Consider the following 27,140-nt stretch of genomic DNA (forward strand, 5'->3'; position numbering starts at 1 on the left):
ACGCAGCAGCTGAACCAACATGTAAGGAAACAGAGCAGCAGAAATAAGCGAATATTAATCACATTTCAACAGGATTCACATGGTGAGCAGAACTTGTAGAAAATGGATGTAATGCTGACACTATGTGGAGGAGGAGAGTACTGGACAATTTACCCACAATTTAATTAAAATTTCATTGTTTCCCCTAAACTATGGGGTACATTTTGCTACATTGTTGTTGCAATTGAAGAAGGCGTTTTAGAAATTAAACTTAAAAAAAAAAAATCTATCCAAAAATAAAACTTTGCCAAGCTTATGAATAAAAAAAAAAAAAGATTTTGTTGGTACCTTTGCTTTTTTGTCATATTTTCAAACATAATTGTCATAATTTTCTTTTCAAACTTTATTTCTTTTATTTTTCCAATTTAATGCATTCTTTTTTTTTCAAAATTTCTCCTTCTCAGATTGACTTTTTAAAATTACATTTTTTTTTCTAAATTACATTCTCTACACCTGAGGCCTGAAACAAATGAATGCTTTTGATGCGCATATTTACCAATAAAAAAGTCACTGCTGACATCTTCCCTCCTCACCCCAGAAGTGAAGGTTATATGATCTGTATTATGCAAGTTAAAAAAAATACAATGTGGGAAACTCAATCTGAAAAAGAGAAATTTAGCTAAATAAAAATTGGAAAAACTAAATTTCAGAGAACATATACATTTGAAATATTAGAATCTACATATCTGAATATTATCTATAATATTCAGATTAAATTATATATTATTACATTATGTTATGAATATTAGAATCTGCGTTACTCTAAAAACATATTTTTAATCAAGACATTTTTTTAATTTCTATTTATAAAACATCTCTTGAAACAATAATGGACCAAAATTGACTCCATATAAACAAACAGAATCTCTGAAGTTGCTAGAGGTCGGGTCTACGGCCTCCTGCTGTGATCATTTTGGGAGCCCCTTCATCGTTTCTTGTTGGTCCACTTTGTTTTATCAAGTTCAAAGTCAGAGCAACAGTCTAATTAGAGGCATTAGAACACAGATTCATCGCTCCGCGACCAAAAGTAACAATACCTGCTCTAACACCTGTGGCATGACTGAACCCGACAAGGAATCTATGGAGTTTTCTAGAAGAACGGGACGCCTGAGGATGACCTAAAGGCGGCTCAGATGCAGCTTCTCAGCAGAGTCACAGATGATCATCTCCATACCATACCAAGCTGCATTGATCCAAGGAAGCTACAAGAAGTATTTACTCCTCAGCTCATGGACATACAGTCCAGTAGGATGATGTTCCTGTGATAAATATCAATTTAATTGCTCTAATATTCACATTTTCTTAGATGTGCATTCAAAGTGTGTTTTAGCTATAACTTTTATAATGAAAAATCAAAAATAACAGCTGGGATTATGTTTCACTTCTCAAATGACTGTAAAGCACAAAATAATATTTTTTATGATGTTCTGCTTTATGCATTTGTGAATTCAAATTAATCTTTGTATAACATCTCTTGTCTTAAAATTATTTGTTAGACTAATAAGATTTGTGCTTAACCATGTTTCATATTTGCAAACATGCAAATAAAGAAGTTTAACTCTTTATTATTGCAATTTCAAGTTTGGAAAAAAAATAATAACTTGTAGCTTTAATGAGAAGGACCAAAACATAATGCTGTTGTGGCATTTCAAAAATGGTTTATGAAATAAAATTTATTCACAAATACAATAATAGATTACACATACTGGTAAGGCTGTAGCAAAATTAGTACAATCAGGCTAAAAACTAAAGATTACTTTGACACATTTCCATTATTTCAAGTAATTAAAAATAAAATCAGCTGCTATATTTTATTTTTTCCAGGTGCATCAAACAGAAACTATGGTGGAAACAAATGCTATTCTTTTTTTTTTTCTTTCTGATGGAGAACAATAACAACCTAAGGGATTTTCACTGCATTCGTGTGTTATGCTCTAATCTCTCTGTGAGGAGAGTTCAGTTTACGACTCTCCTTTGAGAAGGACTTTCCCAGGATTCATCAGGTTCTTTGGGTCCAGACTCTCCTTGAGTCCCTGCATGACCTGCATGGCCAGAGGTCCCACCTCCTCACATAGCAGCGCCCTCTTTCCCAAACCAACGCCATGCTCTCCTGTACATGTGCCGTCCATGGCCAATGCACGCCTGCAGAACAAAATCATTTTATTATAATATGAATGACAAACATGTATATATGAACTTTTTTTGTTTTGTTACACAATCAGTTCCGTCTCAACGGCCCAAAAAATCCTGTTTCTCTAGTCTTTTTATGGGCGCTTATGGTACTTTACTTTCTCATTCCTTACATTAAATAAATAATACAACTTTTTTCAAATGATTTTCTTATTTACAGACAGAAAAAAACAATACTGCCCAACTCTTCTTAGTAGGACTGTTTTAATTCAGCCATAATGGAGAGTTTCAGGTCAATAAGCTCTACAGTGATCTAGATCCATCTTCTAGAGACGTAATTGGGTCAATGAAACCATTTTGTTTTTTATTTTTTTGCTTTCCCTGAATGTTTCTTTTATTCCCCAAGTGCAGCACTAAAGCATTCAGGGAAAATAATATCCCCCTTCCTTCCAGTTTTCTCACATAAGACAGAAAAATAAACCATTGAAACACTTAAATGTTGTCGACCGTTCCAAACAGAGAAGGCTGCAGTTTGAGCTTATTAGTCACATTATTTGACATTTTATTTCATTTACACGCCTGTAGCTGACTCTGGTTACATACATGGTTTTTTTTTTTTTTGCTCAGCTTTTTAGAAAATTCTAAGCTTAATTTCAGGACTCCATTTATAATGCCAATAACAGAACAAAATTCCCTTCACATGTGGGTGAATGATGCTATCTACCAGCTCACACTGTATGCAGGGTTCCTACAGCATCAGGCGAGTTAAATTCAAGTCTTTTAAGACTTTTTAATGCCACTTGAAAGAAAAATTTAAGACCAAATTCACAAGAAACACAAGAAAAAACCTGCTTGCGACAACTTAACCCAAAAGTTTATTTTAACATAAACCACTGCTCTAATGTTTCAAATGTTGAAAAGCTTCCCATACAGGAAGAAAGCTAAAAACACACAAATGACAGATATATTTTAACAATTATTTAACTGAATTCACAAACTTTGTTTTAGCAGGGAACAAAACAAATCAGTTTTAAAGCCCCAACATAACCAGTGCTAAGTCTTTTTAGCAGCTATTTTTCTTTCTATGGTTTTCTTAGTCTGTTTGATTTGGTGATAAGTGGAGGCGTTGCAGAGACAAGGGTGGAACTAAACTGAGAAATACCGGCTGTTTCTCTCTAACTCCATTTAGACGCTTTGTGTTTCGTGCTTCGCATGTGCGACTCCACTGCCTTAATTCCCATCGTTCTGAGCTTGAATGACTTCTTGCATAAATCCACTGAGCCTCATGTATGTTCCCTGGTTTTAGCCATGGAGGAAACTCTTGGCTGGAGACTATTTTGGTTACATTTACACTTGCTCATATTTTCCAGACAAAAAGTTAATGGTGCATCTCCCAAATGTCCCGGCTGCAACAACGCTTTATTGGTTCCGCTATCGGGACGGAACCAATAATGGCGAGCCGTTATTTTTTTTTTATTTAAAAAAAATAAATAAAATTGTCAATATTAACGTTTTATTTGGATTACAAAAATAAATTGTAATAAAAATAATCCTATTTATGATGTTTTAAAAATTAAGACCTACAAAAGACTGATTTAAGACATTTTAATACCAATTAAGGCCTTAGTTTTATTTTGAAGAATTCAATGCCTTCTAAGACTTTTTAAGGACCCGCAGGAACCCTGTGTATGTCTAAAATCCAAGTCGGACTCAGCTCCGCAGTGAGATGGCGCTACTGGGATGCGTTTATCCAGAAGCCAAACGTCTAGAAGAAGAATATGAAACTCACTAGAGTGAAATGTGCTGCCTTGGCAATTTGGGCAATTTAGTGCTGAAAGCCCTAAAAAGAAAAGGCGACAATGTATTTGGACAAAGACATGGCTGAGCTAACGTGGCTACTATGGTCTGCCAATTTGACAGAAAGGACTCCATTTCACTCGCATCCGCCATGCTTCTGTGTTTTCGTCTGAGTGGAAGAAGAAGAAGAAGAATCCTTGTTTGCGCACTGAGCGATTTGCCCACGACGGTCGACTGAAAATCAAATATGTTTGATTTTGGGAAGTAGTCTTGAGAGACAGATCGCCCCTTGTTAACCCCTGTACACTATACGATGCACAAAAATTCTCGCACAACTGGAAAGTCGACCCGAAAAGGGCAAAAAATAAAATAAAAAAATCGCAGTGTAAGCCCGGCTTTACTCTGAATTTTAACAGGGATGATCATCTTATTTCAGTAAACTGTAGATGATGCGTGCTAGTGATGTTAGGCTCTAGTCAGTCTGCTCGACACAGCTTTAATCTTTTTGCACCAGAAGTCTCACTGAGAAATGTTTGAAGCGCAACCCAGTCATGTGGGGGCTGCTAGTGAGGCCTCGTTACGTCACAATTCGTATCAAGCCTCACAGTAAATCTGAATGATCTGGGCGTTTCAATACCACTGAAGTATTTAAATGCATCAGAATCGCAGCTAAAACGTGGGATTTTTTCCATTTGGGTTTATTTAAAGACTTTTTAGAATTATTTTTATATCTAAGTCTAGTTAAGAATAGATTCAGAATAGTTTGCTTCATGCACATAGATCTAAAATAGAGACACACACACACGTCTCTACCTACCACAGTCATCCACTTATTAATTTATAAAAGATATTTATTCACATGACATGTCCCATAAATTATTGATGCTTCTCCTATAATACGATCATCTTCATCAGTCAGAACCACAGCAGGAACATGCAGAACCTCTGGGAACTACTGGGCAGCAGAGTTGGTTCCAATCTATTTATACAGTTGTAGCTCACTTAAATATTAGACCACACAGGCCGGGAAGTTACCTTATTAACATAAATTAGCAAAAAAATACAGATATAAAATAGAGGAACAGGGAGAGATTCGAATTTACATGTTAACCAATCTGCCGAACGAGTTATACACAGCCCAGGAACCAGGGTAGGTTAGAATGTGGATACATAGTGACTGGACCACATCGTCACAAAGCTGTTCTGCATCAGAAGGGCTGTTTATCATATTGCAGTTTCCTAGGTCAGACATTAGTTTTTTTTATTATTTATACAATCATTATCAATACTATTATTATTATTATGGAACAAACAGATTCAGTGAAATAATGCGGACATTAGGACACTCTAATTTTAGCGGCTGGCTAGCTCAAGTGGTAAATCACCTGTCCTGCAAACAGGAAGCCTGGATTCGTATCCCAGCTGGGGGGGATGAGCTGCCAGTGCGGGTCCTTAGGCAAGACCCTTCATGCTAATGCCATCTTTGGGTAGTGGCGGCCTAGTGGTTAAGGCAGGGGTCGGCAACCCGTGGCTACAGAGCCGCATGCGGCTCCCTGGAGCTTTTTCAAAAATGTATGAAAAATGTATTTTTTATTTTAAAATGGTTTGCAGGAGGTGAAACAGACATTTATTATGTTCTATAATGCTGTAAACATTTGTTTAAGAAATACATTTAAACAATATATGTAAACATTTATTTGAACGAAAATGTGCGTCATAGCGATAGCGATCAGTGGTCAAAGCCTGCAACACGTCTCAGCGCGGCGCGGTGCCCGGCAAAGGAAGTGTGTCTCAGACCATGGATCCCAAAGGGGAGAAAAGGAAGATACCTGATGAGAACAGGTGATTCAAAGATCAATGGACCAAATCATTTGCTTTCATTATTAATGCGGAAGGTTTGCCTGCATTTTCGCTTTAGCAGGAGAATTTGTCAAATAATAAAAATCACAAAGTTGTGAGTGAGAGAAAAAGTGGGATTGCAGAACTTCTGGATAAATTAGAGGAGAGCAAAGATGGATTTAAGAAATGGATTGCATCTCCAGACTCCACTACTGCTGCTAGTTTTGTTTCAGGCATGAAAAAAACGTCCACAGATCAAACAGGTAGCGCTCTGATGCAGGTATGTGATTTTTTTTTTCAATTTTCCCCCCACAAATCCTCAAAATAAAAATAACACCAAGGAACGCTGGTGAGGGAGGATGTGGGATTTCAGGGTTAGAGAGCGACGCCATGATGGATGTCAGTTCCTGCTTGGTTCCTCACGACTCAATCAACTCCTCCCAACAGAAACACGTCCACCATAGAAAGATTCCTTTATCGTATTTCTATAATTTCATCAATGCAACAAAACCTAAACCGCGTTGTGAAGGGTGGTGAACTGTAGAGGTGAGAGCCTTCACTGCTCCTCCCTCACCTCATGCTACTATGTGACATTTGCTACAGGACAAAAATTTAATCATGAATGCTTATTATATATTTAAGACCACATAGTCCTTTTTTTTTATAGTGGGCTAATACACTTAAAGCCTGTGTTGCCATATAAGGCTTATATAAGGCTTATATAAGACTTCCAATATGGCTCATTGAGCAGTTTGGGTTGCTGACTCCTGGGTTACGTCATTGCGTTTGGAATCTCAAATACAAAAAAAAAAAAAAATACCTGCTCAATTGTAGTTCTAAAAGCTATCCAGCAGATGCCGCCATTCTAAACTGTATCAAATGTATCGAGCATGCTGAGGAGTTTTGGACAATTGTGTCAAATTGGTTCATTGATTCATGGGGCTTTGAAATTGCCAGTGGTTCCTTGGTTGCTTCTGCACAAACGATCAGTTTTGTTTTCACATGGTGGGCAGTTCTAGTCCCCTTTCAAACCCGTGACAGCTGATGATTGTAAACCTTGATGATCTAAGATTGTTTAGAAATAACCCAAAATCTATTTCCATCTTATATAAATCTCAATTTCTGATTCTTTTACACATTTTTGTTTAATCTGTTGTTAAATCTGCTATAATTTCAAATGTATTCAGTTTTTACTGTCCACTCTGTGTAGAAATGTTTGCAGGTTTGGTGTAGATTACCTGGCCAGCCTCTCTGTGAACAGGTGGACCCGCTGCAGCTCATCTGAGTCATTTGGATCCACAACCATCAGACAGTGGAAGTTGCCATCACCAACATGCCCAGCTATAGGACCTGAAACAGAATATATCCATTTCCATCAAGTCTAAAGGGCACATTGGATAAGATACAGAACATTTTGAAAGAATACCTTATTTTCTGGATTATAAGCCTCTACTTTTTTCACTCCTGCTTTTTCTGTGATTTTTTCCTAACCATCAGAGGGGGAAGTCAAAGACGGAAATGAAAGAATAAGGGCCTAATTTTCATCTAGCACAAAAACATGCTAGCAGCAGGCATGACGGAGAACAAATCTCAAGAATTTACACATTTTGACATTTATTTGCCACAATGTATATATGTATTGTGTTTCATATTTGAGACACACGCGTTTAACTGTGCTTCAATTTTTGTGTGTGTGTGTGCATCTCCAATCTCCACTGCTGCTGCTAGTTTTGTTGCAAGGATGGAAAACCAATCCCAGATCAAACTGGTAGCGCTCTGATGCAGGTAAGCGAACTTTCCTCCATTTTTTAATCCCAAATCCTCAAAATAAAAATTTTAAATAAACAATCTGATTTTTTTACTTTGTTTCTATAATGTAATCAATGTAACAAAAATTTTTAATTGTAATGTAATTTAAACTTAAAGCATAACATATCGTACAGCAGAGTAGTCACATGATGTGACATTTAATCCTGGATAACCATTTAATCATGAATGCTTCTTACATATTTACGCCCATGTAGTCCTTTTCTATAGTGGGCTAATACACTTGGAGCCTGTGTAGCCAAACATCTTATATAAGACTTTTACATTTTTGCAGCTCCAGACAGATTTGTTTTTTTGGCTCTTTGAACAGTTTGGGTTGCTGAACCCAGCCTTAGCTGATGTTTTTTTTAATAAGTTCCAATAATTCTTCTGCCTGGAGTTTTGGTTTATCCTGTAATATTTTGATTTATTTCCCTTTTTATTAATATTTTGGATAAGAGCTCATCTTCTGTGTTTATTTGTTAACTGCTTTAAATAAAATGCCCCTCGGGGACAATAAACGATTTCAGTTTGATTCCAGGTCCTTGACTCACCAGTCAGCTTGCTCTCCAGCAGGTCTTTCTTTGTCTCCACGATAATCCGGGGGAGTTCTGACAGAGGGACGCACACATCTGTAGAATAAGCCTTCATAAAACACACATACAGACGAGATGATGTCACAGTACCTCAGGCTCACTCAGTTACCATAATACAGTATATATTCTATTGATTTAGACAGATTCTGGTATAATAAAACAAAACCATTATTACATTTAGTTTAATAGAAAAGACCATTAAAATCCTGCAGTCAATATTATAAAAGGTTAAGACAAAACTCTTTAAACTTTGTACATGACAGCATTGTAAATTTAATTTATAAAAACAAAAGCCTTTAACATACTCAAGATATAAATAATAAATAAAAAAAACTATATAAATGTTGATGGAAGTTGGTTTGAATTTATTCGATGTCAGTCGAGTTATTTTTACCTGATAGAAACTATTTGGTCAAACATGTTTAAAACACAAACAGAAAATGCAAAAATACATTATTAACAAATCTGTGTTACGTTATGGTGTTGTCTTAAAATAAATTCACTATTTCACTATTTATTTATGGCAGACATTTGCATTTATTGGTCTTTTTTTTACTGGACCCCAGATTATTTCATACAATATGTCAACATTAAAAAATAAATATATAAACAGGAAAAAAACTAATATATGCAGTGATATGAATGTTTAAGGAGAAAATCTTTCTATAATGTTTTTACATTTCCCAAAATATTTAGGATAAATTTTAATAAATCCTTACCCCTTTACTGAAATATATATTATGAAGAAAATAAAGGTTATCACTTTTATCAATTTTGGTCATGTTTTACGATAAATAAAGATGCAATTCCTCTTTTCCCACAGAGCAACTCATCCATATTTACAGGCAGAAACTTTCAAGAAGACATTCTGGAAGAATAGCTGTCTTCTTCTTGCAACAGTAACTCTGATTTCATTTTTTCCCCTTAGTATTAAAAGTCTAGTAGTATAAAACCAAACAACTTCTTAGTTTGTTTGTATTTTAAATGTGCAGTGCTCCATGTTTTACTGTCCTGATTCGCTGTACCTTGCAGCCCGGCCTGAGCGCCTGCGCGGCGTACCAGGCATCATGACGAGCTTTCCACAGCCGGTTCCTCGTCTCTGCATCTCGAGCCCACTGGAAGTCGGAGCCTTCATTGCTCTGCGTGATCTCCTCTGCAGAAAACAAAAAACAAAAACCACATACATAGCCTGAGGATTTTGTTTGACTCCTGATTTTCCGTCACGTAAAACAGCTGGTTTCAGCGCTACTGTTACCCTAACACATAAAATATAAGAAGTCCTAGCTATCAGTGAATTCCCTCCAGTCTCACACACCCGCTGTGGTGACTTGTTCTTCCAGGCTGCGTTCTGATCCGTGAAACTCTAGGAACAGAGTCGGGGTGACCGGGTAGGACAGGGAGCTGAACTTGTTGCACGCATCGATCATCACATCATCCAGAAACTCTAAAGGTATAAACACACAGCAGAAACGGGTTGGGGAGATAAAGACAACATTTTATAAACATTTTTTTTTTATTTTGGTTTATGTGAATTTTAACTGCCAGGGGATTTGAGCCCATATTTATTTTTTCCTTACAATGCAACCTTTAAATAAATGTGCTGTGTCCTTGTTTCCTTACCGATGCGGGCGATGGGGACTCCAGCCTGTAGGATCTGCACGGTGCTGTCTACAGCAGCCTGTACTGAAGGAAAAGAGCAGACAGCCGACACCATGGCCTCTGGGATGCCGTACAGCCGTAACGTCGTCTTGGTAATAATCCCCAATGTGCCCTCTGAGCCCACAAACAGGTTTGTCAGATTGTATCCTGCAGAGGTTTTCCTAAAAAACAAAAAAGAACAAAAAAAAAAAAACTAAATAATAAAACCACAAGAGAAAAAGCTGCAGAGCGTATGTGACTGATGAAGCACCTGGGACGCCTGCCTTTCCCGGCCGTATGTATGACCGTTCCATCGGACAAAACCACCTCCAGGTTCATGACGTTTTCTCTCATGGTCCCATAACGCACGGCGTTAGTCCCAGAGGCACTGGTGGCAGCCATGCCACACAGGGAAGCATCGGCTCCAGGATCTAAAGCAAGTACAGCTAGATTACTGCAGGGTTCCACACTTAGGTAGACATCAAATTTAAGGTCCTTTCAAGGACTTTTCAGGACCAAGTCCCTAAAACCCGAATGTAAGATTTTGTGGCATATAGCTGCTGAATTCTATACATAAACAGTTTTAATATAATGCAAATTCAATAAAAAAAAACTGAATGGAACAAAAGTTTCTGGATCAACAGAAATAAAAGAAAGCAGTATTATTAGAAAACATATGAAACATGTTCAAATCCTAAGAATTATATCCACAATACGTGGATACGCCTAGTGATGGACTGTGCTGCAGCCCGGCAAATGTGTTGCAAAAAATCTTTAATTTCTTTAAGCCTTATATAACCGTCATATGCCATCTAGTCGTGAATAAATGAATATTCGAGGTGAAAAGTTTGTCAGGTTTAGCATAATGAGATCCAGTTAATTTTAACACTGCAGAACCCCGTTAATTTCACCCTGCTATAAGAGAAGGTGTCCATAAAAAAAGTGAAAAAAGTGTAATAGCCAGTTTTCATCTGGATAAACACCTTGTAGTAGGAAATCTAAATCCCTCTTTTTAATAAGGATAGGTGTCTTTTTATGGAATTTTTCAAAAAAAAAAAAAAACTCTCCAGGGCCTTGAACAAATGGTTTGAAATTCACAAACTTTCAAGGATTTCAAGGACAGGTGAGAACCCTATCACCAGGTAGACGGTGAAATGTGGGGGATGTTCCTGCGCTGCGTGAATGTTGGATAGCAGGGCTGTTACAAACCAGTGAACTTCATCGCTCTGAAAGGCTAAATAATTAAAGGAGAATTCCGGTTTTTAAAACTTTTAGCCCATTTTCTGTAGTGTCCAGGATGAAATCGAATGATCGACACCAAAANTGTAATAGCCAGTTTTCATCTGGATAAACACCTTGTAGTAGGAAATCTAAATCCCTCTTTTTAATAAGGATAGGTGTCTTTTTATGGAATTTTTCCAAAAAAAAACTCTCCAGGGCCTTGAACAAATGGTTTTAAATTCACAAACTTTCAAGAATTTCAAGGACAGGTGAGAACCCTGTCACCAGGTAGACAGTGAAATGTGGGGGATGTTCCTGCGGTGCGTGAATGTTGGATAGCAGGGCTGTTACAAACCAGAGAACTTCATCGTTCTGAAAGGCTAAATAATTAAGGCACCCGGCCAACAATCTTCATCCTGTTGGATTTTTTTATCTATACATCTGTAGAGGTTCCCAATGCTCGGAATTTGCTGAACCTTTTTTTAAACGATACTGATGTTTTATTACACATATTCATCCAAATCTAATTCTAAAATGTATTGTTTTCTACTATAAAATTAATTTGAAATTGATATTTGAAAATGGCCTTAAAGAGTATCTAGATCAATGTTAGCGTTGAGTTTGAATTGAATAATAATTAAGTAAATAAATATGACTTTTTGAGCTGAAAAAGCTTCCTGGATGGGAAGCGCAACGTCTTCAAACTTGGAAACAAAGTCCAGTGGATTGTCTTTTCACTTTTTTGGAATGAATCTGGATGACTGAGAATCTTCACCAGCATATTCAATAAAGCCACCTTATGTGTCCAGTGTCCAGCAGGTTGAGATGTTATAAGAATCCAAATAGAATAATAGAAAGAGGAATGCATTCGCTGCTTTTTATTGTTTTTATTCTTATAATATTTAGTGTGGTAAGGCAAGCACAAACTGTTCTTGTTTGCTCCATATTATCTAACGAAATTCAAAGGGGACGACAGTTGTTTCGCCAATATTGTTGGTTTGAAGTGGTAAAATAATATTAAACATGTATTCAAAATGATCCAGATAAGAATATTATTATGTTATTATTCTAACTGATTTACAGTTTATGTTGGATTTAGTTTTATGTGCCGAACTGATTTTCCTGTGCGCTGAGAATGAGGGAGCAGTGGACAATTGTGCGAGCGGGCAGGTTAGAGGGAGAATTTCACCTGAGAGCAGTTTGACAGCAGAAAAAGACTGAATACAGGGAAAGGTGTGACTGACCTACAGGAAACCAGAGGCCTGTGTCTCGTAGGTAGGCGTTAAGGGCTTTTCTGGTCACACCAGGCTCAACGGTCACATCAAAGTCCTCTGGGTGAAGGTCCAGGATCTGATCCATGTTTCTCAAACTGAAGCACACGCCGCCCTGAGCAAAGTTTAATTTAATGATAAGCAATTAAAAATGCTCCTGGAAACAGAGCCTTTCATTGCTGCGCTGCTTGCAGCCATGGCAGCAATACTGATGCTGATATTCTCTCACTTTCACAGCACCGACTCCTCCTTCCAAACCGGTCCCGGTGCCGAAAGGGATGATGGGAAGGTTGTGGTCGTGGCAGACTTTTGCCAGAGCACTGACCTCCTCCACACAGCGTGGGAACACCACCACATCTGGGGGTCGACATCTGCACAGAAACAATGCAAGATTCTTATCACTGCTTTACAAAAAAATAGCATGTAATCTTTAAAACCGGAGCTTAGAAGATTTGGTTCAGTTTAGTAAACAGATAACAGCTGACCTGTGTACCGATTCATCTTTACCATGCTGCTCTCTGACGGCTTCGCCAAGCGAGACGCCCTCCTCCCCACATATAGATCTAAACTCAGACAGAACCCTGCTCACTGCAGCCTTCTGCAAAAACACAAGAATCAATTCTTCAATTAGTCTGATGTGATATGTTTTTGAGAAACAGTGTTGAAATTTCTAATTTGGTTGCAAGTGATAATAAACCAAATTAACAGAAATAAAAACATGACTTACATCACTGTGTGAAATGAATATGTACAGGTTTGTGTTGTGTTTAATCACTAAAATGAACTGTTCACTGATATCCGGTTTCACCTCGGTGTATTGTCTACCTTTTATCAATTTAAAAGTTCATTAAAGCGTAAAAAAACAAACATATATGGGTAATAACTGCACATCTATATTTACACATGGCCTAGCATTTGTACTGTGTGGGAATGATATTTAGTTTGGAAAGAAAAGTCAGCAAAAGTGTGTTGAAAACAAAAGTTAACCATGTAAATTTAGAATTTTGGGGGTTTTTTATTAAACGAAATTTTCATTTCAAAACTGCATTTTATATTTACTTCCATTTTTTTGTCTGACACTGAAATTTTTTAAAAGTTATGAAAAATGTATAAGTCATGGAAAAAAGAACAATCCTGGGGGAGAGAAGGTGAGGATTTTTACGGAATTGTTCATTGCATATCTGGACATCAATTAAATTAAATTTAAATTCAGTATCTATAGCCCCAATTCACATCATGTCATCTCAGGTCAATTTATAGATCCAGATCAACCAGATCATCCAGTCAGATTGATTCAAAGTTTTCTATCTAAAGGAAAACCAGCTGATTGCATCGACTCATTGACTCTTCAGCAATCCCTCACACTAAGCATGCTTGTAGCGACAGTGGAGAGGAAAAACTCCATCACAACAGCCATCTGGCTTTGCTGATGTTTAAACTAAATGGATTTGGTTCAGTAGTAGTCACTGGTTTCAGACTCAAACCATGGGATCAAAACACACTGATAGACTGAGACGTGTTGACCATTAACCCGGACTTCAATTAGAAGCTAACCAAGTTGGCCCTCTGCAACCAGATGAGGAATCTGTTTGAATCAGTTAATTACTACAAATTAACATGATAGAGTGAGCATTTTACTGGGTGTACTTGAATGCATCATTAGCTGTCAGAAGCGCAGATGGTTTTAAGCTAATTCAAACGTAAGCTCGCCTTGAAGTTTACAGAAAAATCATAAATTGGGGTCTTTACCTCAGACATTTCATAAGTTTACTTGCTTTACGTTTAGGGGGAAAAATATGCAGTAACGTAGAAGAGCTTGTTCACAAAAGGAGAGATTACATGGTGTCAATATTGACGCTGTTTAGTTTTCAATCAAGTTGAGATAGAATAGAGCTGTCAAAAAAGTAATAAAAAAAATATAATAATATAATAAAAATAAAATATAAAAAACACACAAAAAAAATAAAAATAAAAAAAAATAAGGGGTGCCAAAAGATAGCTATATATGTTGAAACCAATTGCAATAGGCTAAATAACCTGAATAATTTCCGTTTCCCATTTAGGGCTCCAACCTTCCTCCAACTCAAGGATAACCTTTACTTCTCCTGCTTCCTCTTTAAGCACCTTCTGTTTAACGGAGGTGGAGGACTTTAACCTGACAACAGCCAGATGCATGGGCGGAGCGAGACATGCTGTTGTCAGGTTAGGAGGACTTACCCTGGCGGTGTTTTCTAAGCTGACGTAGCGGCTGTGAATGAGGCTCCGCCGGAGAGACAGCAGCCCACGGCTCCCTGACAAACCTGGGAACATTGTTTACCTGCGCTGCGCTCTCTGACCCGTTTATTGGTTGGTTAAGATCGCAATGATCAACGACACACCAAACACTTCCGCTGAATACTTTTCAAAATAAAACAAGGCACGGGTCTGACCTTTCTTCCCCTCTTGAATGTTTTCTTCACTTTTGTCTTAAATTTTATTTTGAAAAAATGAAGTCTAAAGCTAAAATAAAACTGTTTAATAATCATTTATTGAAATATATTCACATTTATTTTTTATATATTAAGATTATTATCTGTATCATCTTTGACAGATAAACACTTAAAGGCACACATGCTGTTATAAGGTCTGTTCTATATTAATAAAAAGCTTTTGCAACTCCCACTTCTTTTCAATCATGATAAAACATCAAGTTCCAGTAAGCAGGGGATCACATTCATGTTTTAAACTACAAAGATTCAAGCTAATCACGAAAAAATTGAACCAAAACGTAAGAAAAAAAAAATACTTTCACACTCTGTAAGCTGTTTATATTTTCCCTATAAAATCCGGGCACATTTTAAAAATGCTCCCTGAGTCGCAGTCAAACAGCAACAGGCCAGATGAAGCTACTATGGTGAGAAAAAGCATAGAGAACATAGTTATGGTGGAACTAACAATACTGCAGAATGGGAGAATTGAAATAGAATGAAGTAGGATGAAAGTAGAATGAAAAGTGGCCCCTATGTCCTCCAGCTGCCTAAACTTATAGCAGCAAAAATATAGAAAATATCTCAGGATAACCTAATCATTTTGCATAAGATATGAGAAAGATTAAGCCAAGGAGAAGACTCTCTTTGGAATGAATTCTCCTCCACTAGATAGAGACGTCTACGGAAGAGGATTAGGGCCACTGAAAAAAAAAAAAAAAAAGTTAACTGATTTTTTAATTTTTTTTTTTCAGTTTAGTATGGGAAAAAAGTCAGAATTCTGACTTTAATCTCAGAATTCTGACTTTTTTCTCAGAATTCTGACTTTAAATAAAATTTAAAAATCAGTTAACTTTTTTTGTTTTTTCAGTGGCCCTAATCCTCTTCCGTAGACGTTTACTTTGCCTAGTCCTCCTTTCTGAAAAAACAAAAAGCAAAAAAACAACTCCTCCTTCTGAGGCAATATGTGGAAGCAGTAAAAATGAACAACTTCTATTCCAGAAAGGGAAACCTCCATCAGATACTTCATAATGTGTATACTAAAGTTATCCTTTTATTATTATTACGTTAGTTATTGGTTGATTCATTACTCTTTTATTTATTTATTTATTTATCTTTATTAAGTGAAGACAGAAGGATGGTTTAGTACCTGCTTTTATTTTGAAGTTCCACCATTATTACTTCTGGTCATCTTCTGATGTGCTCTGCTTTAGGCCGGTAGATGGCGCTGTAGATCAAGGATAAAGGACACACAGCTGGGATCAAAGTTTAAGCAACATAACCCTCCTAAAAGGTACATAGAGCACTCACACCGACCTGTCAGTAAAGAGTTTATTGAATAGCAGCTACATTTTCTCTGTCTTCGTCTGAGAAGATCCATTATGACGTCGTGACGTGTTGCTTTCGTGGCCATCGCTGTTGTAAGACGCAGGTCGTTTTCCAGGAGCGTTTCGGGTTGTGTTTACCAGTAAACAAAACAGACCTAGAAGTCACTGTTTCATAACTTAGAAAATGAATTTTAGAATGACTGACCTGCCAGCGTTTCTGATAATATATCTCTGGATTGTTTTTCTCAAAATCACAATCAAACAAAAACTTAACATAGATTTCAGAGTTTAATATTTCAATCCTGAAAGGAAATAATACATAATAATAATGATTTTAAAATGTTGGAAAAAGAGTGAAATGCTCATGTGTGATGCTGTATTTTAACGTCATAACACCTGTTTTATCTCCTCTCTGTAAATAAGATCATGTATCCTGTTGATCTGCCCCCTGTGGACGAAACCGAGCTGACATCCGCATCTGAAAATTACCTAACTTCCCTGAAGGGAACACCTTCCAACAATGAGTGGTCTGGGTCTCAAAGGGTAAGATAACACCGGGGTTTATATATATATATATATATATATATATATATATATATATATATATATATATATATATATATATATATATATATACGAGCCAATTTGAGAAATTGATTTATAGTTTAAGAAAAGGTTAAAATACAAGACTGATACATTTTTGTTGTTAAGATTAGATGTTAAGTTTTAAAACTCTAATAATAAAAGCATAGAATATAGAAATGCAATTTGAAATGCATATTTTTGGGCTTCCTGCATGCTGTAATTGTATTATTTTAATTGTAATTATTTTCTTTTCTTGTACGTACTGTACATAAGGACTCAGGGGAAAACAGATATGCTGGAAGCAACACAGTTTTTAACTGAGTTTATATGAAGAGAATGTGGATGTTCCCTTATTTTTGTTTTCCTTTAATAAACATCAAAAGTTGAAGAACATTATCTGGAATTGCTTGCATTTCAATACTTGTTGCTAGACTGTTTTTCCATGCGGCACAGAAGAAACTATATATATATTATTATATTAAATTATACTACTTATACTTCAGTATCAAGGTGTTACTTTATTGTATCTCTTATTTGTTGGTTGTGCTGCTCTTCTTATATCTCATTGCAGGTGATAAAGCAGACTGAAAATGTTTTTTCATTATCTCCCTTTTATCTCCTCTTTCTTTCATCTTTTCTTTTCCTTTCTTGTTCTACTTACATTGCAGTGTCCATAAAATCTGTAATACTCCCTGAACAATTATAATAAAGCAATTTATATGCATAAATCAAGCAGAACACTATGGCGATAGCAGTACTGCTCCACTTGTGAAAGTAAAATCTGTGGGGCTCTCTTTGGCATCAAGACAAATATTCTTATTGCCACATCGACAGACAGGACACTGCTAAAAAAAAAAAAAAAAGCCCTCAGTAGTGATTCTCACAGGTACGTTCTTTCTGCAGTTATTAAATGTAGGATTAATGACAATGAGGTTAAATCAGCTCAATAAAATGACCAGAGAAGAGGCCAGATCTATTTAAAGTGTCGTTTTTGAGTAACGCCTTCCTAGTTTCCATCCTGCAAAGCTGACCTCAAAGAATTCAAACTGTCATGAAAACCAGAGGAGCTGAAACCGAGTCTGATAATGAGACAGAAACTCTAAAGACAATAATCTGACCTTTGCTTTAATTTATTTCCTCTGGGAAAGTTAAAAACCTGAGCATTGTTCTTAGAGATGTTTGCTGATGATAATCATTCTCTTTGCACAGGTTGCCATAACACCTTCCAACATCAGCCAGTTCCAGCTCTTTGAGGATGACCATCCTGCCTGCACTGTGCTGGCGCTTCATCCTCCTAATGATCAGACATTAGGTGTGGAGCTCAACACAGGTTTTCAGAAAAACTATAATATTAGAAAGACACTAACTCTTTCCTCATTACTGTTACCTTTTGAGTCTTGGCGTTATACCTGCATAAGCAGTGGTGGGGCCTGGACGATGTGCTGCGGACCTCCACTTCCAGGAGTGGCTTACAGTCGGTGAGTGAATTAATGTCACAATGCAAAACAGTACGACTTTCACACCTTAAAAAGCAAAACATCTGTAGAGTTTCTGCACATTTGCCACCTTTCTGTATAGATTAGGCTCAGATCAAATAAAACTGAACAGCATCAAATGTTTCCTAAAGAAATATGTTTATGTTGCCACAGAAACTAAGCTGACAGGTCGTCCACAGGTGCAGACGATAATGGAGAGGCTGATCATATTCCTGCTCAGTCGGGTGGTGGAGAGGCCCCCGTCGCATGGAGAGGTGCTATTCTCTCTGCACCCGCGCACAGAAAACTGCAAAGTGCTTTGGAAGGACAACCAGGCGGTTGGATTTTACACTGTCAAACACAAAGGTGGGGCGCTGAAACGAGATCAGTTGGTTTGCATTAAGGAAGCAATTCCTGCTGATCTTAGGAGGGGATTTCCATTTAAGGGACTTCAGCTGATGAATTCACAAAACTTTTAGTTAAAATTTGAAGAATCAACCGTGATTGTAGTAATAAAACTACAAGTCTCTGGAAGATGGCTCTCAGATAGCTTTGGTTTCTTGATTACAAAAATTTTTTTTTCCAAGTCTTTCATGCAAAATAGCTCAAGCTCACTCAGACCAAATGGAGAGCATCTGTAAAAATCCAAATGCTGTCACAGATTCTAAAACTCTAGTCCTGATCTGGCCTGGACCATTCTATGGAGTGAGTTTTGTTCCAAGATTCTTTCAAGCAGAAGACATATTTTGTAAATAGAAATAGAAAAAAAGCATTTTTATGTTTGCAAAAAAAAAAAAAAAATCCAATCCAGAAATGAACCTTTGACAAACTTTCTAATAAAAGAAAAAGGATTTTGAGAGTTCACTGTTTTATAAGAAAAGAAAATCATTCTAAGTAAAGAACAGAGTTACTTTCAAAACTAATTTAATATGAAGTTTCATGTCTGGATTGCATTTAAAAAAAAAGTTGTTTACAAAATGTTTTCTTTGCATCAGTAACGGAACGAAATTCACTTGAGACACTGAGAAACATGAATATGTTTTGATGTGAACTACTGATGTGAACCACATGTTGGAGATTGTTGTTTTGCTTTATGAAAGTCAGCTGTCCTCCCAGGCAGTCTGTGCGACCGCTGGAGCAGCCGCTGCTACCTGCTGCCCGTCCTGGACACGGCCTTAGTGAGGAAAAGCTGCAGGAGAAGAGGCTTCGGCCTTCAGATGCTTCACGACTTCTGCTCCTCATTCTCTTCGGAGGACTTCCTTGGAGTGAGCTCCCCCTTGTCGTCCAGCATGGTAGCAGGTCTGCATGTCTACTTATAATCTAAACCCACTCCTGGCATTCTTTGGGACTTTTTTAGAATGACAAAGCGGATATTTCTTTGGAAATGAAATGGCTCCACTGGAAGTGAGGTGGAAATGTTCAGACATGCACACCGTTGTCACAGGGTGTAACTTTATGGTTGTTGCATGCTTGTGTTTTATTTGGTGACCTGAATAACCATTCAGTTATCAGAAGACTGGCAAAACAAATGTGTTGGCAAGGAGATGCATTTAAGAAGGTAAATCAATGAGTGTAAAAGGGTGGTTCTGTTGTTATTGCATTGTTTTATCTCCCTGATTAAGAATCTCTGCTCCTGGTTTGACACATTTTAGAGTTGATGACGTACAGCGGCGGAGGGATACAAACGCAACGCAAATACATAAATGCACCACAAATACAAAAAGTACTGCAAAGACATTAGAGAGACCAACACACAAAAATACACATGCAAAGGAAAAATTCAGGAAAGCAGAAATGCTGGAATCAGAGAAAATGGAGAGCAGCGAAGATCCTGCAAAGACATAAAAGACGCTGAAACACAAACCTACAAAACACAAGCAAAGGGAAATGCTGAGAGTAAGAAAAACAAGTGCATGTTTTTAAGAAAAACTGTAAACTAGCTTATAAAGGAAGTGCTCCTGCCCACTAGAGGGGGACAATCATCAAATTATATGAGACCAGAACACAGAAATTATTACAAATTAATGCATATTAACCCGACCTTTAGCAAAAACATTAACAGGATACGCACCCAGGGTACATCTAGAGGAAGGAAAGAAAAGATTAGCTTCTCTTAACCTTTTTAAAGACTGAGCATTCTGTCTAGTACCCTTCATAAAGTACCTAGTACTACTGTAGTACCTATGAGTTTGTAATTGTCTCCCCCTAGTGGTCATGAGCAGTTCTGTAATGAATAGACATTTCACAGCTTACTTACAGCGGATTTCTATTTGAAGCCTTTTTTTAAGTGTAGAGTACCCAAAAATAGTGCACAGGTAAGGTTTACTCACCTTTATTTTATTTTTATCTGATATTTAAAACTATGTAATAAAGTAAAAAACAAAGTGTAAATTTATGTGTAATTTCTGGTATTTTAAAGACTACAATAAAATGATGGAAACGAACAAATTATATAATAGAACAATAACAATTATAGGAGGAAGAAAAACTTTATTAAACCAACTTTTTTAATATAAAGTTTGAATCCAGTACTTCCAGGAACAATATTGACTTATTTACGTATTCAAGCGTAACCTTCATGTTGAATAAAAAGGTTTGTTCGTTGTTCAGTGAAAATAATGACAATGGTTGGTGTACCCAAACATTTCACCTAGGTAAGAACACTGATATATTATTAACATATTACTTAAGTAAAAGTAAAAGTATGGTTCAGTAAAACTACTCCTAAATGTATTTTAGGAGTAACCAAAGTAACTGTAACCAAGCAAATGGAACTAATTACTACCTTCCTCTTGTATTAGCATTACTTATGTGTTTGTGGCGAGTTTTGTATTTGCTAATATCATTTTTTGTATTTGCCGCTGTGAATTTGCTGTGTATTTGCAGGATGTTTGCACACATCAGCCGATGTGCTGTTATAATGTCATGAATCTAGGTGCCTATCTGGTCAAACCCCTTAACCCTAGACTGTGTGACGGATGAGAAGGTGATGCTTAGGCTGACCTTTTATGTTTTGCATCTTTATTAATTGTAGCCCATAGCACACAGAGAAGAGCCGAGTCAGTCTGTGTTTTTTTGTGTAGTCAGTGTGTCAATGTGTAGTCCAAACCATGCGATCCAGTTTTGTCCAATCTAATCCAGTTCAGATCCAATCCAAACCAATCCAGTCTATTCCTTGATGCAACCAGTGTTTAGTCCTGTTTCTCTCCTTGCCATAGCTACAAGCTCAGCTTTTACTTTGGCTAACTGTAGGGGCTGAAGAGGGGACAGACAAAAAAGACTTTAGAGAAAAAGAAAATCATGGATTATCCAAAATATTTTTACAGCCTTAGGCAGCAAAGTAGATTGGTTTAAACTGCTAAATTGTTTTTTTCTTTTATTTCCAATGCTGTGTGTTCAGTGATCGGGAGGTTCCTGCAGCAGCATGAGGAGCATCGGGAGCGTCTGTATGAAGTGGAGGCTCCAGGAGGCTGGACTCAGAGAAGAAACATCTGGCTTAACATTCAGCTTGGTCGCTACACACCTGAGCAGGTAGCATCACGATCCCCGGTAGAACCATGATCTTACCTACTGATTGAATGTCCTTATAAATGATTTGCTCTGAGATTTATTGTGAAAATATACTTTATTAGTCATAGAACAAAACAGTTTAACTTGGCTTCCTAAAAGATCTTCCATGAATCAAATGAATAAAAACTGTAGGATTGGTGGGAATGTGATGAATACGGGTCAAGGGGAGTTTAGCATGTTTTGCAAGAGCGGAGTTTGAATAATGTTAGGATGGATTCATGATAACAACAAAATGGAAATGAAATTAAAATCCATGACCAAACCCCATTTCTGTCCACCCACAGACTGGAGGAGCTTCCCTGATCTCGGTTAGCAGCTGTAACTTGAACGCTCCCCAGATAACGGCCTCTTTTCAGCTCTGTGATGTGAAGCAGTGTGAACGTTCCCTGAGCGGTGAGATCCTCAGAACAGGATGTTGCTCTGCAGCCAACACTCATGTTCTGGATTTGAAAGCTCCCAGCAGGCCACATATTGTGGGGGAAAGGTTGAAACTGAAGAATGCTTCATCAAATAAGACCAACAGAAACAAAAGGTCCAAAGGAGCCAGAAGAACATTGAGAAAAAAACATAAGCTGAGCTCAGAAATGACCTGCTCATACCCTCTGCGTGTAAAATGACTTTCAGGCATGAAAATGATACATTTTTATGCGTCTGGCGAAGATTTCATTTTGCAGCATTTCTCACCCAGTGAAACAAGGTAAAGGAACTTAGGCTGTTTGGAGTTTCTCTGCTCCAGTTTCTGTTGATCCAGGTAAACCTCTTTAAAGCCAAGCGTATCATATTTGAAACCTGAGTTTTTGAAACCCTGACTTACATAATCAGATGCATGTAGTGAAAAAGAAAACATTAAAGATTATATAGAAATGAGTAATATATCAAAATTGATGCAAATATAAGATGTAATTATTTAATTTGTCAGAAAGTTCAATGACAATTCTAATTTTGGAAAATTAGAATGTTCTGTTATTATTTCATGGTTCAGACTTTAAAGGGTTAATATTTTATTAATTGTAAATAGTTTGATTAGTCTTCAAACTGACTTTATATGTCTGAGTTTAATTGTGCTTAAAGTACTTCTTAGGCCCACTTTCAAAATGCATACAAATATTTTACCTTTTTTTTTACCCTTTTTAGTTGTGATATAGCAAACTGTCAAGCACCAAAACTCACCCAACTATGCTGTAATAATGGTGCCTTCATGTGGTATCGTATCATGGTAAATAGCAAAAGCCGAAAAAATTGCACATGAAAAAATTACGACGCCCAGGTTGTAATTTCCACTGCACTTCTATGATACCCGGGTTGCCGAGGTGAGGTAAACTTTGACCTTTCAACATGGCGCAGAGCACCAGTTATTCTGCAAGCTGAATACTGCATCATTTAGAGATCTCTCATGTTGTGTTTTAAGCCTACAATATGCTGTGACCATATATTTTATTTTATTATAATATATATATATATATATATATATATATTTAAACTTATCTCATTTTTTTAAATGAGCGTTATTTTGTTTATGTTGATCAAATAGCCAGCAGTAAGTCGATGCATTTGATGCATCGACTTCTTCCTGTAGCAGAAGAACTAGGAAGTCTAATTGTCTTAATAATAATAATAATAATAATACATTTTATTTGAAAGCGCCTTATCACAACACCCAAGGACACTGTACAGTCTTGGCAAAGAACCAGATCAGGATAATCTTTAAATTCAACATGTTTATCATCTCTACCACAACAAAAGCACTTGAACACAACATTCTGGTGATTTCCTCTTTACAAGTGGAAGGATCATCTTTACCAGACCACATGAAGGCAGCATTGGATCCAGTGACCTTGATGTTTTTTTAACGTTTAAACATTAAATGGTAGCTACATGTTTAATTCCTCCCAGCCAGTAAGTGGCGCACTCACGCTCACCCACTCTGTACTTTTTTCAAACTTTTTCACCTTGATTCTCAGCTTTATCTCAGGCCTAAGAAGCCTGGCAGCACCTGAGCTCCCCCTTACCTGACTTAAACCTCCTTTTTTTTTTTTTTCATTAATGAAAAAAATGAAATGAAACTCACTATTTTAATTTTTTTTTACCAATCTTATTTTTTGTTTCACTTTTCTGTTTTGATTTTGCTGGTATTTTCAGTGATATGTACAGAACTTTGATGACTTATGCTATTCTAAATAAAGGTGAAATGGTATGGTCCTACTCCTACTGGTGCAGAATCATTTCATGTTGATGTTGGCATCATAACCAGAAGTAAATTATATATTCTAAACCTATCAAAAATTCTAAAACATTTATATACTGTACTTCTTTCCTGTAAAATTTATTTTATTCTCTAGATGTATTATTTTTGAAAAATTTCAATTCAACATAGAAATGTTTTTCTAATCCCAAAGAGAACTTAGATGTTCCAGTAAATCATAAACTGTTTTTTATTTAATTTATAGTTCTGACAAAAGTCTTATAGCTATGAATTATAATGATTATGCTAAATCACATATGGCCTGGAACAATAATGTTGCACACCTCATAAAACAATGAAAATAACTTCAGTTGGATGTAAATACTCCTTCATTTCGGTCGTGTAAATGAGCATCGTTCTGTGAGATAGAGCTCAGGCCGTTTTTAATCTAGTTGATAAGTAAAAAAACAAAAAAACAACCAAACAGCACACTATGTTCAAACAAACAAACCATGTAAAGTCATTTGTTGTGAAAGGATAGTAGCTTTAGCACTGCTGGAGGACATTGCTAATGAAGGATGAGGAAGGAATCAGATCAGAGATTTTAAAGCATGACTTATTAGTTGGTTCACACTGGAACAGTGTCAGAGGTGAAGGCCTACTGCTGGGAATAATGGTGTCGGTTCATCTTCTTACTGCTGTGGGAGCAAAGTGTTTGGACATGATTGACAGGTCCTTGTTCAACAGTGATCACTGAGCCGTCTCTTGCAGGCCATATGGGACAAACTCATCCATATGTTGCACCTATTTGTGATGCTCAAACCTGTCACAGCACAAACGTCAAGCAGGCTCTGAGTGTGATGGCTGGCTTCTGGTTTTTTTAAGTTTGTGTGATGCCCTGAATCTTTGAAACAGTAATCATACTTTAAGTTGTGTTGTTGGCATCCATCTTCTCCCGTATAGTCCTGTCAGGGTCGCGGTGCCTATCTCTGGCAGTCTATGGGTGAGTCTGTTGCAGTGCATCAAAGAGGCTCACAACCATGCAGACACTTGCTCACACCTACGGACAATGTAGAGAAGCCAAGTAACCTAACAGTCATGTCTTTGGACTGTGGGAGGAAGCCGGAGTACCCGGAGAGAACCCATGCATGCATGGGGAGAACATGGAACAAACTCTATGCGGAAAGACCCCAGGGCCAAGAATTGAACCCAGAACCTTTTTGCTGTAAGGCAATAGTGCTACCCACTTCATCAATGTGTAGACTATTGTTGTTGGCATATTTATGTGAATTAAAAAGATTCCGTAAACATTGCAATAATGGAGCTCAATGCCACAGATAAAAATAACCACTTGTACTTGATGAAAAAATAAGATTCCAAGTGATTTTGTTCTTCATCTTTTTAAAATTTATTATTACAAAGTACGACTTTTATTGTCATTTAGTTAATTAGTTTTTGGTCTCTTTAACAAATATCCTTTGGGAGCCATATGCTGGGATGCTGCCATCAACAACTTTAATTGTAAATCATAGAGTTGGTCCTATTTTTCAGTGTTCAGTCCTGTTTCTCTCCTTGCCATAGCTACAAGCTCAGCTTTTACTTTGGTTAACTGTAGGGGCTCTTTGTCATTCGTTTGACATAAAAACTGACTCATAGCTCATCTAGTTAACTACTTCTTTCCTAGATAGAGCCACCTCTGGTGGCTGCTGGTTAACTTACCTTTTCTAACATAGAAAGTTTTTAAGGGTCAGTGGTTCCATGTAATTTTTTGTATGTCTGCTTGAGCTCCCAGAGTCTGCTTTTGCAGAAGCCCGCTCACACCACGCCTGGTTCTGGTGGAGGTTTCTTCCTGTTAAAAGAGAGTTTTTCCTCTCCCTTGTCACTGCAAGTATGCTGGGTGTGAGGGATTGCTGGAGAATTCTCCTCCTAGGAGCCATGCTTACAGGAATTAAAACTGTCCTTCTCTGCGTTCAAAGCCAACACCCCGAGGGCTCCGCAGAGAAGGACCAGAACCTGCATGCCGAGCCAAAACCCTCAGGGCTCAGTGGAGAAGAGCTGGGATATGAACAGGAGACAAACATTAAACCCTCTCAATCCACTGGCCTTCCAGAGTCAGGACATGAACCAGAAACTAAAACTCGTGAAGCTACCAGGGCTGAGATCATGACAGTGTGTGGACTTTTGAATCAGAATACTGACACAGTATAATCGATCTTGATATCCAAACAAAAGAAGAGCAGCAGAAAAAGTTATCTGAATTAGCTGTTTGCTGCAGGTCAGATGTAAACCATGCAGGGTTAAAGCCTCTATTATCTATCTCCCTCTACAGCAGCCCCCAACCTCATTAGGTAGCCATGCAGCTTCTCTTTGGTAACAAGCAGCCCCCTGTCCTCATGATTATGGAAGCTTATATCTATATTTCTAAACATCCATCATAAAGCATGGAGCCAAAAAAGAGCAGCACATTATGTATATTACATGAGAGAGAGACAGCTGTGAATGTGATTTAAATCATTCTGGAACATGAATACCACAGAAGCAGGCATGTTATTCAGATTCATCCATCACTTAAGCTATGTTCACACCTAAAGCAGCAGCGGCAGAAGAAGCAGGTAGTTTACATGCAAAGTCAATGGTTGACGCACATCAAGGTGCAGCAAAAGGTCCTGCAGCGCGTTTTGAGCAGCTGAAGCAGCGCATCACGAGTTTCTGAGCATCTGAGGCGTGGGACTCTTTTCCTGCTCGATGCGTCACATCAACCAATCAGAGAAGCTGATCTGGGAACTGGCAGGGAGAGAGACGCAGCACTGCTGATACAGATCGCTATGATCCCTCATCTGAAACAGGTTATTAACACCTAAATTAACTTAAAATGCCAAAATCTGCCGGCAGAATATGTTCGCTTTTATTATCCTGGTGCCTGCAGTTTGGATTACGTACATGAAAAATGCCAACATCTACTTGTTGAACAGGATTTCCAGTGACAGCGCACCGCCCGTGTACGGGGGTCTGAGCGGCTCATACAGTGAAATAATATTTGAAAGCAGGATCGTAATCTTGATGAACCTACTGCACAGATGAAGTTCTGAGGTGGACTTTCTCACTTAAAGCTACAGTGTGTAATAATTACAGGGATATTCAGTCAGAAATGTAATATATTATACATAACTATGTTATTTATCATCATCTACGAGCTCA

The 27,140-nt window shown here is 37.3% G+C and overlaps 2 protein-coding genes across 3 annotated transcripts; one reads left to right on the top strand and one right to left on the bottom strand.

Moving 5' to 3' along the window:
- Positions 1–1,703: 1,703 nt before the first annotated feature.
- Positions 1,704–14,695, bottom strand: ldhd (lactate dehydrogenase D). Its single transcript, XM_015401393.1, has 11 exons — positions 14,555–14,695; positions 12,823–12,935; positions 12,567–12,708; positions 12,311–12,452; positions 10,117–10,276; positions 9,828–10,027; positions 9,523–9,651; positions 9,233–9,360; positions 8,166–8,256; positions 7,044–7,155; positions 1,704–2,181 (listed from the first exon to the last, which is right to left on the bottom strand). The coding sequence occupies exons 1-11, from the start codon at positions 14,645–14,647 to the stop codon at positions 2,001–2,003; spliced, it is 1,491 nt and encodes a 496-aa protein (XP_015256879.1). The 5' UTR covers positions 14,648–14,695; the 3' UTR covers positions 1,704–2,000.
- Positions 14,696–15,944: 1,249 nt separating this feature from the next.
- On the top strand, positions 15,945–22,590 carry LOC107102189 (protein FAM169B-like). Of its 2 annotated transcripts, none has more exons than XM_015401394.1 (8): positions 15,945–16,096; positions 16,554–16,673; positions 17,925–18,027; positions 18,111–18,193; positions 18,391–18,556; positions 19,307–19,489; positions 21,591–21,721; positions 22,045–22,590. In XM_015401394.1, exons 2-8 carry the CDS (start codon positions 16,557–16,559, stop codon positions 22,375–22,377), a joined length of 1,116 nt encoding a protein of 371 aa, XP_015256880.1. In that variant the 5' UTR covers positions 15,945–16,096; positions 16,554–16,556; the 3' UTR covers positions 22,378–22,590. The 2 variants fall into 2 exon arrangements, with proteins under 2 accessions (XP_015256880.1, XP_015256882.1); XM_015401396.1 differs by having other exon boundaries at positions 16,096–16,223.
- Positions 22,591–27,140: the final 4,550 nt, after the last annotated feature.

The sequence above is a fragment of the Cyprinodon variegatus genome, unplaced genomic scaffold (assembly GCF_000732505.1).
Source record: "Cyprinodon variegatus isolate N-32 unplaced genomic scaffold, C_variegatus-1.0 Scaffold1215, whole genome shotgun sequence".
Taxonomy (NCBI): domain Eukaryota; kingdom Metazoa; phylum Chordata; class Actinopteri; order Cyprinodontiformes; family Cyprinodontidae; genus Cyprinodon; species Cyprinodon variegatus.